The 13,085-nt window shown below is 41.0% G+C and overlaps 1 protein-coding gene across 2 annotated transcripts in view; it reads left to right on the top strand.

Annotated features, from left to right (window-relative positions):
* The window catches only part of SNX25 (sorting nexin 25), a 53,147-nt gene extending 40,105 nt beyond the window's left edge, over window positions 1–13,042 (top strand). For both annotated transcript variants that reach the window (XM_081208767.1, XM_081208768.1), the window contains exons 10-19: window positions 221–376; window positions 3,051–3,182; window positions 3,344–3,484; window positions 5,014–5,127; window positions 6,901–7,065; window positions 8,109–8,226; window positions 9,161–9,227; window positions 10,654–10,835; window positions 11,444–11,544; window positions 12,451–13,042. In XM_081208767.1, the coding sequence (XP_081064893.1) occupies window positions 221–376; window positions 3,051–3,182; window positions 3,344–3,484; window positions 5,014–5,127; window positions 6,901–7,065; window positions 8,109–8,226; window positions 9,161–9,227; window positions 10,654–10,835; window positions 11,444–11,544; window positions 12,451–12,531 (1,257 nt within the window). In that variant the 3' untranslated portion in view covers window positions 12,532–13,042. The remainder of the gene's footprint in view (window positions 1–220; window positions 377–3,050; window positions 3,183–3,343; window positions 3,485–5,013; window positions 5,128–6,900; window positions 7,066–8,108; window positions 8,227–9,160; window positions 9,228–10,653; window positions 10,836–11,443; window positions 11,545–12,450) is intronic.
* The last annotated feature ends 43 nt before the right edge of the window (window positions 13,043–13,085 follow it).

The raw sequence follows: 13,085 nt of genomic DNA, 5'->3' as shown, positions 1-13,085 counted from the left end.
ACTTTCACAACAACCATGATGTGGCTGTGAGATAGTGGCTGGCTCAAGGTTAACCTGTGAGCTTTGTGATTTGAGGAGGGATTCAAACCCAGATCTCATTCTAGTTGGTACAGTTATTTACTTCTGCTTAGACCATGTGTGTTAAACCAGGTAGTCAAGTTAATGGATTATACTTTAACATATATTGATCACTGTTGGCTACCCATACTTTCTCTTCTAGAACCAAGTTTGTGAAGAAGTTATTGATGAAGGAAGCTCCGGAATTAATGAGCAGGCCAGTTACGCTGTGAATAAGCTACGCCAGCTAAATGACAGACTTGAATATAAGAGACAAGCTCTAAATTCTCTCTGCAGTTCACCAAAACCTGACAAAAAGGTATGTGGCTTTGTTATTTATATGCATTATACTGGCAGACTGTGTTTCAGAGTAGGCATGTAGATAGACTCTAGAGAGCTTTCACTTCAAAAAATAAATTGGAAGGTGCTGTTTTCCAGGCTTCTCATTAGCCACTGATTGTTCCACAAAGGCAATGATATACAATATTTAATATTGTTTCCTTCTCAGCACCCTGAAAATCTGACCTTAGCAATTTATGCGGGTTGCAGTGTTGTTCTGTCAGTGAATATAAGTACATATGTAGCTGTCTGACACAGAATCAGATCTTTGATTGCTTATAACCCAGTAATCGTCAGTTCCAGCTGACCCTGGTTCTTCTCCAAGGACTCCAGCATAGATCTTTCTCAAATCTATTACCTGATATTCTTAAACTGGAGATGGCAGAAATTGAGCTCTGGACATTCTGCATGTAAAGCTGGTGCTCTACTGCTGAACTATGAACTTTAGTGACAATGTGGTATAGACAGTGGGGCTTTCTAGCATTTCTGAAATGCTGCATGAGGGTCTATAGGCCTTTGGATGGCATAGCCATCATTCCTGCATTCCTGCCTGCTTCTCCAGTTCTGCACCAGTGCTTGCTCTTTGGTAAATGAGACACAAAATGATACCAAGTCCTAGATGTTGGCATGCAAGGTCCTGCCATGTGGGTTGATTGCAATATCACAGGGAAATATTATTCGGAGCTTTGCAGCTGTGTTGCCACATGGAATTAATCTGACGTGTTTACTGGTATAACAGTAAGAACTGGTTTTTGTTCTGATACGAGCAATCAAGGGGAAATCAAACCCCTTTAATTTTAAAATACTTGGCAACCGTTCCATGACTTCATACAGCATGAGGACCATGTTCACAGCCTGCCTTTGACACATGGCAGTCTGTGGAGAGTTCTACTAAACTAACCTCTGGAGTAAGACGTTGTCAAATGACCCAGAAGTTTTTAAAATTTTTAATTTTTGTTGTTTTATTGTTGTTACCATGAGCAATGGAGAATCAATAAAAACATATATTTTTTTTAGTAATAACTGCCTTTATGGGAGTTGCTTATAAAAAATTGTTGGTAGTTGGTTACTCGTGTATTTTTTGATCAAGTATAAGCCTCTTCTATTCTATTTCACTTTTCCTGCTCACATGATTCAGTAAAATCAACCACAATACCACCTCAGCACTTTCAGATCCTTCAGTGCATCCTTGGGCTTCATACATTAACATCAAATCAAATTTCATCAAATCAAATTTTATTAAACGGTCACAGACCAGATTAACTCGTACAACTAGTCAGCGAAGCATAGCACCGGAAAAAACAAAGGACAATTTCATTACAGATTAGGCCAAAACAGCAATTTAAAATTAGACAACATACATAAAATTAAGTATTTGCCTTCGCCTGCATATTGACATTGGAAAGCTCTTGTTTCCTACGCCTAATAGCGGCTACACAAAATTTGGCCACATTAATCGTAATTTCAGGAACCTTATCTTCTATCAAGGCTCTCATACGTTGGAGTTCTGGTTCATTTTTACGCTTTTGTAGAACTGGGGCAATAAAGGTCAGGCGTAGATCCTCGTAGTAACTACAGTGTAGCAATACATGCATACTTGTTTCCACTTCCGATGAGCCACATGGGCAAACACGTGACACATATGGTTTGCCCTCATATCTGCCTAGCAACAGGGCAGAGGGCAAAACGTTAAGTCTGGCCAGGGTAAAGGAGTGTCTGTACTTAGATATTTGTAAATCAGCCAGATAATTTGCAGGTGAGAACCCTCTCCCAAAGTCTCTAATTGTGGCATATTTATCCATTTTGCCCATGTGACATTAACATCAAAAGCAATGTTGCTGTGATATAACAACTAAGGCATGGCTAAGTCAGATTCCTGGGTTCAGGATGTGATGCATTCATCTGAAGTCATGCAATTGCCACCTGGCCTTTGTTACAGTTTTACAGATAAACACAATATTCTGTGTGTACCCATAAAAATAGTGTGTAGCATAACCATGCTTTTTAAGGTCCAAAGATTCCAAAGCCTCTTTACAATCTAATTCTGCACCATGATGTTGGACCTCTCTGCATGGATTATCTATTAGGTTGCTGAATGTGCATTTCCCCTCAGCTGTCTAACAGCCTACTGTGTGCCCCCCAAAAAAATATCTAAGTGAATTAGTGCTGGACAATATCTTAAGTATTTTTAATTTTGTTAGTTCATGGCATCTTTTAAAAACTTTTCTGTAATGATTTCCCCCTTCCCCCTATCTTTCATGAACTCAGCACTAAATCTCCATTTATCATTATGTTTCAGGGCTTAATTTGCTTTTCATTTCTGAACTATACGTGACCTTAAGCAAATTATGCATGACCTTTTAAGCAGTACTGCTATGTCAAAACAGAGTCATTTAGATGGGGAATTGGTTTGGGAGCTTTTACTAAATTCCTTGCCTCTTTCCCTTCCACTCCATGACAATTTTTTATTTCTCTTCCTTATTGCTACACATTTTAATCTGTTTCGTCCAGTACATGCACCAGAGTGATCTGTTGCAATAGTTGTGTAGATTTTCTTTAAAGAAAGGAAGGAAGGAAGGAAGGAAGGAAGGAAGGAAGGAAGGAAGGAATATGATAACCGGTAATAACAAGTGGTTTCCCCCCCTCCTTGGCAGATTGTTTCTAAACTGAAGGATGAAATCACTCTGATGGAGCGAGAACACGGTGACCTTCAATTGCACATTGAAAGAACAGATTGGTGGTGTGAGAATTTCGGCATGTGGAAAGCCTTCATATATTCCAGCGAAGTATGGATTTTTCCTTCTATTTAATTTTAAAAATATATATATATAAATAAGTGGAACCTTTCTGTCATGTAGGTGTGCATGCATATCCTTTTCCAGTATGATGATGATATAATAATAATAATAATAATAATAATAAACAACCAACCCTTTCTCTGTTTTAGGTCATAGAAGAAAATGGTGAACAAGTGCCCTGTTACTCTGTCATGGTGAGTTTACAAGAGATTGGCAGCGTTGAAGCTAAGGAATGGACGGTACTCCGAAAGCTCAGCGAGTTTCAAAGCCTACATAGGAAACTCAGTGAGGTATGGAGAACATGTGGAAGTTGCTCTTGCTTAGTTTTAATATTCTGTATAGCCAACTTCTGTATCCTCTGTCCCCCATATTGTAGGGAAGGAGCCAGACATGTCTGCTGACAAAAACAACAACCCGCTATCCAGTACCAGGCAGTCAGATTCAATAACAGTGGGCTAGGAGATTGGGGGGGGGGGGTCAGATCTGGCAACCAATGCACCCCTTGGGTTTCAGGTAGTACATGGGTAGACAAGTCTAAAAAGCCTGGGAGCACAAATTTTGATTCCCCTCTAGCCGCTATGGTGGCTCATTTACTAGAAGTAATGTATTTAGCAACAACTCTGAAAGTGTATACATGTATTTGATTCTGACCACGCTAAACCTTCCTAGAGCAAAATATATATCAGGCGGCTTAGTTTGGTCAGAATCAAGTTGGGGGTTCTCTTCATGAGCTCCTGCAGTTCAGAACATATCACTCCACTGATCATAAGCCCTTTTTTTGCCCCCTTTCCTTCCTCTTTCCCCTTTTCTGCTCTTGTGAGGCAGAAAATTGGGCTGTTTTGTTTTCGCTCTCTTGGTGTTTTGTCTCCCTTCTGTTCACTACATTTACTGATTCTTCTCAGCAACATTTTTCTGTTCAGGGAACCTGGCAATTTTCTCTTTGTTGTCTTGTTTTTGCTGCTGGTACTTTCAAGGGGAGTATTCCAACCACAGGGTGCCTTCTGTGTGTTTATTATTTATTCACTAAATTCATATCCCACCCTTCCTCCTAAAGGAGCCCAGAGCAGCACCAAACACCATTATGTTCATGTGCCCCCCCGCCCCCCCCGCCCCGTTCTTTTAATCTGGTTTTGTTAGAGCGTAGTCCACACTGGCTCTCAACATCCTAGAAGAGTGTAAGCTTATATGCTGTATCTAAAACTTTTTATCCTGTGTTCATGTTAGTTCAGAGAGTTGGCTTAAGCACATCAAGTCAAAGAGGCATAGCATGCAAGGCATACTAGGTGTGCATGTGAGTGTGAGTGACAGCAGCCAGTGGTAGGAAGGCATCATGACATGTTAAGCTGACACTGAAAGGCAAATGTGAACATAGGCTTTGTTCCGTCTTTTCATATACACCTAAAGTAAATTATTTTCACAATAGCTCTTTCTTTTTCCTTCCAACTATTTGTTGGTTCATTCTTATTTTGCCATTTTTATTCTGGCTGTATGAAGCTTTACAGCTTTCTTCTACTTGCTTAATTGCACTGACCTGACCCTTTTATAACCTATTATACTCTGCATTTTTTGCAAGATGTTAGTTCAAATGAGCCTTAAGCTGGCATTGGCTTATTTCTGCAGCCTAGTACTGCACTTAGAGCTACTCTTTTTGGCTGATTGATGGAAGAGTTCCTGCAGGCAATCAAGGGTACAGGCAGAGGAGCTGAAAACTAGTTCTTCCCTTTCTGACTAAATTGAACAGGACAAAAATAAAGACAGTGTGTAAATTAAAATGGAGAAATAATTGTGATTTGCTTTCTTTCCCTGTCCTCCCACCTAGTGCTTCCCATCATTAAAAAAAGCTCAGTTGCCTTCACTCAGCAAACTGCCCTTTAAATCAGTAGACCAGAAATTTATGGAGAAGTCAAAGAACCAGTTAAATAACTTCTTACAGGTAAGATATCAAAGAAGCAGCAATCACAATATATATATATCTGTTTTATTTTACTAACTCAGAATGGTGCATTGTCCTTTTTTGCATGGGCTTTAGAGTAAGGAACTCAATTTCTTGATTGCATATTCTCACATTTCCCCCCAATGTTTATTGGCCTTTTCACATACTGCAATCCAAATCCAGAGCGAGCCGAATTTGAAGTCCTATTCATTTCAATTGGGCATTGCTTACAACTAATTGTTGATGTTGATGTAACTTTAGTAGGACCAAATTGCTCTGGATTTAGGCCTATGTTATTTAAATGTATAACTCAAGGTATTTTAAGTGCAAACCTAAGCATATAGTAAGGTATGATGCATATGTTTGGATCTTTGTAAATGTGCAACTTAGGTTTACATATGTTTAGTGTATCAAAGAAGTACACTTGTCAGGTACACAGAACTGGCTGGTGGTGTCAAACGTGGCTTTCCTAGCATACAGCCCAATGTAGTGAACAGCTCTTGAGAGGTTGGCTGCGCCTGTAGCCAGTAACAGCTCCTACTTTTCTGTTACGTTCTCTGGGACAAATTAGGTACTCTCTCAGATGGGCTCCACATCTCCCACCTCACCTTTCAATGGATTCTGTGGTGTTTCAGAATCCTACCACATTCTTGCGTCTTACTCATACCATCAACCATGACCAGACTTCATTAATCAACCCTTTTCTCCAACCCCAAATAGTGATGCAGCTGAAAAGTTTCTATAGGTTGCTCTGCTGACCAGTTCATTGAAGTTCCAAAACTGCTGTTGAAAGCAGTCAAGGGGTTCCATGCTTAGAAATCCTTAGAAAAATGCTTAGGAAATCCTTTTAGAGTTCTCTTGGCCCTATAGCCCCTCCCCCAATGCTTAAGGGACCCCTGACCATTAGGTCCAGTCGTGGCCGACTCTGGGCTTGTGGCACTCATCTCGCTTTATTGGCCGAGGGAGCCGGCGTACAGCTTCCGGGTCATGTGGCCAGCATGACTAAGCTGCTTCTGGCAAACCAGAGCAGCGCACGGAAACGCCGTTTGCCTCCCCGCCGGAGCAGTACCTATTTATCTACTTGCACTTTGACGTGCTTTCGAACTGCTAGGTTGGCAGGAGCTGGGACCGAGCAACAGGAGCTCACGTTGTCGCGGGGATTCAAACCGCCGACCTTCTGATCGGCAAGTCCTGGGCTCTGTGGTTTAACCCACAGCGCCACCCGTGTCCCCCAATGCTTAAGTAACTCTTATGCAGGATCAAATAATATGTAAAACATCTTAGTAATTTATTTTAAGTACTATTGGGGGGGATGGGGTTGCTTTATGTGATGGCCCCAAATTGACCAATGTGCAAGGAGAGAGAGGGGTGTGCAGCCTGCACAACTACCCAGCTACCCATGCCACTGTCATGCAGCTACTGGGAGAAGTCCAGTTAGCTACTGGCAGCACTGGTGGCAAGGCCTACAGATTGTCCCTTAGCAACTCTCTGAGGCCATTGTTAGGTAGGTCCACTTGGCACTTGGACGGCACCAGTGTTAAAAGCATAGACAAGATGCTTCCCCTGTGCTGTTTTCAATTAGCATACTTGCCAGGGATGTGCCTAGGAGCTACTGAAGTGTATTGATTCCAGAAATCACTGCTGATTTTGTAAACCCTTAAGACTGGCTGACATCGGCAGTGCTGATTAGCACTCCTTGCCCTCATGCAGAGTCTTCATCTGCTCTGCTTAAAAAAGAAAATTACAATTGTGGTGGCTTTTCTCTTTCCACAGAAATTGCTTTCTGATGAAAGGCTCTGTCAGAGTGAAGCACTTTATGCCTTTTTAAGCCCTTCTCCAGAACACCTCAAGGTTATCGATGTCCAGGGAAAGAAATCTTCTTTTTCACTCGCTTCTTTTTTGGAGAGGCTTCCCGGTGATTTCTTTTCTCATCAAGAGGTGAGTGGGTAAAGAGCAATATTTACGGTAGATGAGCACCCAGAATAAATAGGAAGCATCTCAGATGGACCTATCTGCAGAATTAATTTAAATACATGAACTAATGGGCAGCATATTAAAGCGCTCTGCCAACTGTAATGCAGGTTGCCAATGAATGTTTGTGCCATCTCCACATTACACTGGCACCAACTGTTCAAGCTCCACTGAAAGCTATTGTGAAATCCATTGCGGCTTGTGCCCAGGTACACAAATCTTGGTGACTGAAGCACGTACAATGGCATGCATGAGACCCAAGTCTAAGCCATGCCTTGCCCAGTTGAAGAATCCTGGGCAGCAAAGCCTAGGCAATATTCTAGAAAGCTTCTGTCAATATACAGTGGTATATATAAGTTCTCTGGTTAAGAACTTAATTCGTTCTGGAGGTCCGTTCTTCACCTGAAACTGTTCTTAACCTGAAGCACCACTTTAGCTAATGGGGCCTCCCGCTGCTGCTGCTGCGCCGCTGCTGTGCAATTTCTGTTCTCATCCTGAAGCAAAGTTCTTAACCCGAGGTACTATTTCTGGGTTAGCGGAGTCTGTAACCTGAAGCGCCTGTAACCTGAAGCGTATGTAACCTGAGGTACCACTGTAGAAGCACCATTGGTCTTAACCTTCTGCTCAACCTTTACTGCCATGGCTGTCCTCACTAATTCATCGGCAAGAAAGAGAAAGAGATAATGGACTATGGGAGTGAAGATTTGGCATTAGCATAAAACAAGTGGACAGCCTTTGAATGGCTACAAGATGTAGAGGCGTAAATCTGGATCTGACGGCTGATTTATATATGCAGGGGCATTACATAGTATCTCCTTACTTAAATGTTTAATTTGAAATAATTTGTGATGCCTGTCTCAGGCATATAAATTTTTGCTGGAGGTACAGACTTGGACCGTGTGGGTGGCTCCACCATTAGGCGGAGGGAGCAGCCTCAGATGGGGAGCAAAAATGGCCGCCATAACTTTTGGAACCACCTTTGCCACCCTGTTCTTGTTTGGTTTGTCCAGGAGGAGGCTGAAGATGACGACGACCTGTCTGACTATGGAGAAGACGTGGATGGGAAACGGGATGCCCTTGCTGAGCCTTGCTTCATGCTGATAGGAGAGATATTTGAGCTGCGAGGAAGTAAGCAGTGGTCTTGTTCATTGTTGGGTTGGACTAGATGACCGTGGTGATGTTCCTTCCAACTCTGCAATTCTATGATTCTGTGAGTGCACTCATCAGGATGAGAGAAATGCACCACATTTTCATGCTCAGTTTTAATATGGGAAGGTGGTTTTCTGTCAAATCAAGCACTTGCGTATGTAAAATGTCTACATGCACCTCATTGCATAGACGTGTGCTTTTTGCATGTAGCATTAGCATGGTTGTGACCTGGGTAGGTGCACTTGCAACATTTACACAGGTAAAATTGTTCTACCTCTGGCCCACATAAATCAGGTTTCCTGCACCTCATTTGCATATGTCTTAGTCATGGTTTAGTGTTAATGCGCAGCCCCTGTGTTGCAGAAATAACTCTGTAAAGAAACATTCTGAGGTTGAGCATGTTGAGCAATGTAACTCTTTAGCTAATTTCCACATGGAAAAAAGTGTATTAGTGTTGCATGCTATATGTTAAAATCCTCCATGTAAAATAGGCAGTGCTTTTTTTTAGGGGGTACTCAAGGGCTACACCTCTTTTGTTGTTAAAAAGTGTGACACTTTCTGTAACAACTTCGTGGTGAGTTACAGTTTTTTCTAGAAAAAAAGCACTGAAAATATGTAGCAATAAATAAATGAGTTTTGTATCCTGATACATTCAAACCATCTGTGTGCAAATAAGCACTAGGAAAGAATTGTTCACTAGAAAGGTTGGCCATTTTTAAACATTGTCTGGGCTCCCTATGAAGGCTGCTGAGTAGGAAAAGTCATATAATCGCTTTAGTAATTAAAGGGGGGGGGCACGGATTTTTACGTAGTAAACAGCATAACGTGGACATATACTTTAGAGTATTTGAGTAGACCCTAACTGCATGCTTGGAGTTGACTTCTGTGTGCTGCTTGCTTTTGTTTGTTTTAGTGTTTAAGTGGGTGAGGAAGACGCTAATTGCACTAGTTCAAATCACTTTTGGAAGAACCATCAACAAGTGAGTGCATTACGATTTCTCTGCTTCTAGAATTGTACTCTGAATCAGCTGCTTGATGCAGGAACAACTGACAACAGCACTGACATGGCTAGCATGTTTGTTCAGAAACTAGCTTCTGCATGTTTCTTTGTATGTAGAAAAGGAAAGTTAAAATTTCACAAGCTTCGTTTCGGAATTACAGACAAATCTTTCTTAACTTTCCCCATGCGCCTTGTATGTCACAAATCCTTATGTACTCAGGGCTGAACCAGAAAGCAGGGTGGGTGGGAGAGCCAGGCTTTCCCAAAATTTGGTGCCAAGGAAATTCAAATTGGTGATCTGCATCAATTTGTATATACCGTATTTTTCGCCCCATAAGACGCACCAGACCGTAAGACGCACCTAGTTTTTGGAGGAGGAAAAGAAGAAAAAAATATTCTGAATCTCAGAAGCCAGAACAACAAGAGGGCTGCGCAGCGAAAGCAGCAATCCCTCTTGCTGTTCTGGCTTCTGGGATAGCTGCGCAGCCTGCATTCACTCAATAAGATGCACACACATTTCTCCTTACTTTTTAGGAGGGAAAAAGTGAGTCTTATAGAGCAAAAATACGGTATTTGCTTATTTTGCATAATTCTCATTCTGTCAGGCATGGGGGAGATGAGAGTTACACAGCACATTGCCAAGCTTATGAGACTTCACCAGGCATGCCCTACAAACTCCTACAAACTTCACCAGGCATGCCCTACAAACCTGTCCTTGCAGCTTTGGGGATTAGAAACTTGCCTCTCCCCCCCCCCCCCCCGCCCTTTAAATGAAAGCATAAGAGTTTCAGGATGCTGAATTGGCCAGTATCAGATGTAGACACACAGTGGTTGCATTGAAATATAATGTGACTAGAAGCCACCAGAGGGGGCATGAGAATGGAGGATTTCTAGCTATTTGCATGTTTCCATAGAACAGTGCTTCTCAAACATTTTGAAGTGGGATTCACCTTTACCTTTTAAAAAAAAAATAAACCACTGCTTCCCCCTCCACAACAATACAGTAGTATCACATTTTAAATTAAAACTTAAAACGTTTGTGTTTTATAGTTAATATTATTATAGCTGCATTTATGTATAATTTTATTATTACTGCCAATTATTGTTTTACTCAAACCTAGTTTTCACTGCTTGCTGCTATCCTGTTCCTAGCTCTCTCTCCCTCTCTCCCCCCTTTTTATTTTCCAAATTTTAGGTATTGCAGTTGTAAGAGTAACATTTAGATTAGTCCAAGTTGCTGTATTGTCTAGCAACATATTGTATCTAGGTGGATATTTGCCTCGTGGAAACCCTATTTTTGTTGCTTGATGTGCAAGTTGTCTCTAGGAAGTTTTGAAGTGGGTTAAAAGCATGTCTACTCTGGCTATAGTATTATGACCATTTCTTCTTGGCGCCTCTCCCTCAAGGCAAATTCGCGACACTGTAAATTGGATCTTCAGTGAACCAATGCTTGTTTACTACATCAATGTATTCCGAGATGCTTTTTGGCCAAATGGAAAACTGGCATCCAGCTCAAAGCCCAGAAGTGAAGAGCAAAGCCGGGAGACGAAACAGAAAGCACAGCAAAAATTACTTGAAAACATTCCAGGTGAGCATATCAAATCACATGTCATATGTTAATGTTCAGAATGTAATGGATCAAAGGAGATTATGGTAATAAACAATATTTACCATTTGTTTAGCCCTTAGAATGTTCAAAGCACTCCACAGGCAGAGTTAAACACTGCCCACTTTAATAAGCAAATCTATGAGATTCTATGAGATTAAATTTTAAGCAAACCAAGTACACACACAGAGAGAGTTGCATATTTAACCTTTATACGGATCCCTGACATCTGTCAGATGTTACTCTGTGGGTAGAAGTACTGTTTCTTTTAAAAGAAGTCAGGGTGGCATTTAGGTGATATGGAAAAAGCAGCGAAGCAGGGAACTAAATCTACTGCTCCCAAATGTTGAAAATAAAAAGGCACTTTACATGTGTATTAATCCATATTATATTCTTCTTGATGTTAAAATCTCTGATTTGTTTTTAAAAAATAGATAACAGGAATCTATTTTGACATTTTGGATATGCAGGCTTTTGAATCAGTATCTCAATACACAGTTTACGTTGCTCATTGTATATATATATTTTAATACTGTGTTTTAAAACACAGTAGCAGATACGTCACCAAAATTAAATATATTTTCTTTCAGATACACTACAGAGTCTTGTTGGTCAGCAAAATGCTCGCCATGGTGTAATCAAAGTCTTCAATGCACTTCAAGAAACCAAGGCCAATAAGCATCTTCTTTATGTGAGTTGCCAGCACATTATTGCATGGGTTTGTTACTTAAAATTACTCTTCCTTCAGACCTCAGAACTTGGATTCTTGGTGTTAGTTTCTGGCATTTACCCTTTGGCCTGCAACAGTAGCTGTTTTATCCTCTAACCTTTTAGAATTAACTTGCAGAATTTGTCTTAACCAGGGATGGGCAAGATCCACTGAGGGAAATGTGGAATTTGGGCGATAAAATCCCATTGAAGGTCTGTGCTGCTTGAGATTTTGGTTTAGACAGGGAGGAAGAGGGATAATCTAAACCTGATAAATTTACTAATCCTTGAGGTCTTCGTAGGTATGCGAAAAACTGTGCAGAGCCCTGTAGGTGCCAGTAAACATTGACGAATAATAAGGATTTGGTCCTCCCCAGAGGGCTACCAAGAGCATTTTTCCATGTGTGGTTCTACAACTGTCAGGTGTGCAAATTGTTTTTTTTTAAAAAACAGCCAATGAACCATAGTACATAGTGGACAACCTGTAGCCTTCCAGACAGGCCAAGCCCGACCATGAGGCAGCCTGAAGCAGCCGCCTGGGGTGGTGGAATCCCATGGGGCCGTGCCCTGCCCACCGCCAGAGTTGCGTGGCAGCTTCCAGCGAGATCTTGTGGAACTAGGTATAATACCTTAGAAAGGGCTTTTACTGGACAGCCACTCTGAGGAAAGCATAACGAGCCCCACAATAATCTGTGGACTTTACAGCAACTACTTCCTTCCACGTATGCCCCTTGTCCCTGAATTGACCACTGTGGGATCCATGTGGCAGTCCTGGGGGGCAGGGTGTGTGGGCTTGATCTCTGCACCTATTAATGACTTGCTATCCAAGTTTGTAATTACCAGTTCAGAAAGAGGGGGGGAAATGCTTTTAATCTCTCTTCTTTTCCAGGTGTTATTGGAATTGCTGCTAATTGAACTGTGTCCTGAGTTGCGAACTCATTTAGAACAGCTTAAAGCAGCTCAGGTTTGAATCTGCACAAGTGAATTATTAGAGACATGTCTGTTCTTAATAGCAGACATGTAACTTATTTCCCTCTTTTCCACAGAGGGCTGGCTGAGGACTACTGCAAATTTGTATTTTTCTTTTCTTTTTAAATTCTACATGGAGCAAACAAGACTTGAAAGAACTGACGATACGGTAGAATGCCAGCACTGCGTAGTTTCTGGCTTTTATTTAACTTGATACATGAATAATTCTGTTTAAGATGCAGATTGAAATGTAAATGTTAATATAAGGTATAAGAACTATAGAGTATTTTAAAACATTTATGAAAGGCATTTTGCTTTAGTGGTATACCAATGAATGTTGTACAGTTAATTTCCTTGCTGAGGATAATGAACATTCCTCTATTTTCTTGTTGTATTGAAGAGCCTTGTTGTGCAATATATGTAAAGATATTGTGTAAATTTTATTGTTTTTATTTTTACCAAAGATTTCCCATAGTTTGGAGCCTTTGTAAGCAATAAATAACAAAAATGAACTGTAGTGTTTCATAATTAAGCTACACTTTCAGTGGGTCAAAG

The sequence above is a fragment of the Podarcis bocagei genome (assembly GCF_964188305.1).
Source record: "Podarcis bocagei genome assembly, chromosome: 9".
NCBI lineage: Eukaryota > Metazoa > Chordata > Lepidosauria > Squamata > Lacertidae > Podarcis > Podarcis bocagei.
The sequence above is the reverse complement of the archived record's forward strand: the minus strand, read 5'-3'. Positions and strand labels throughout refer to the sequence as shown.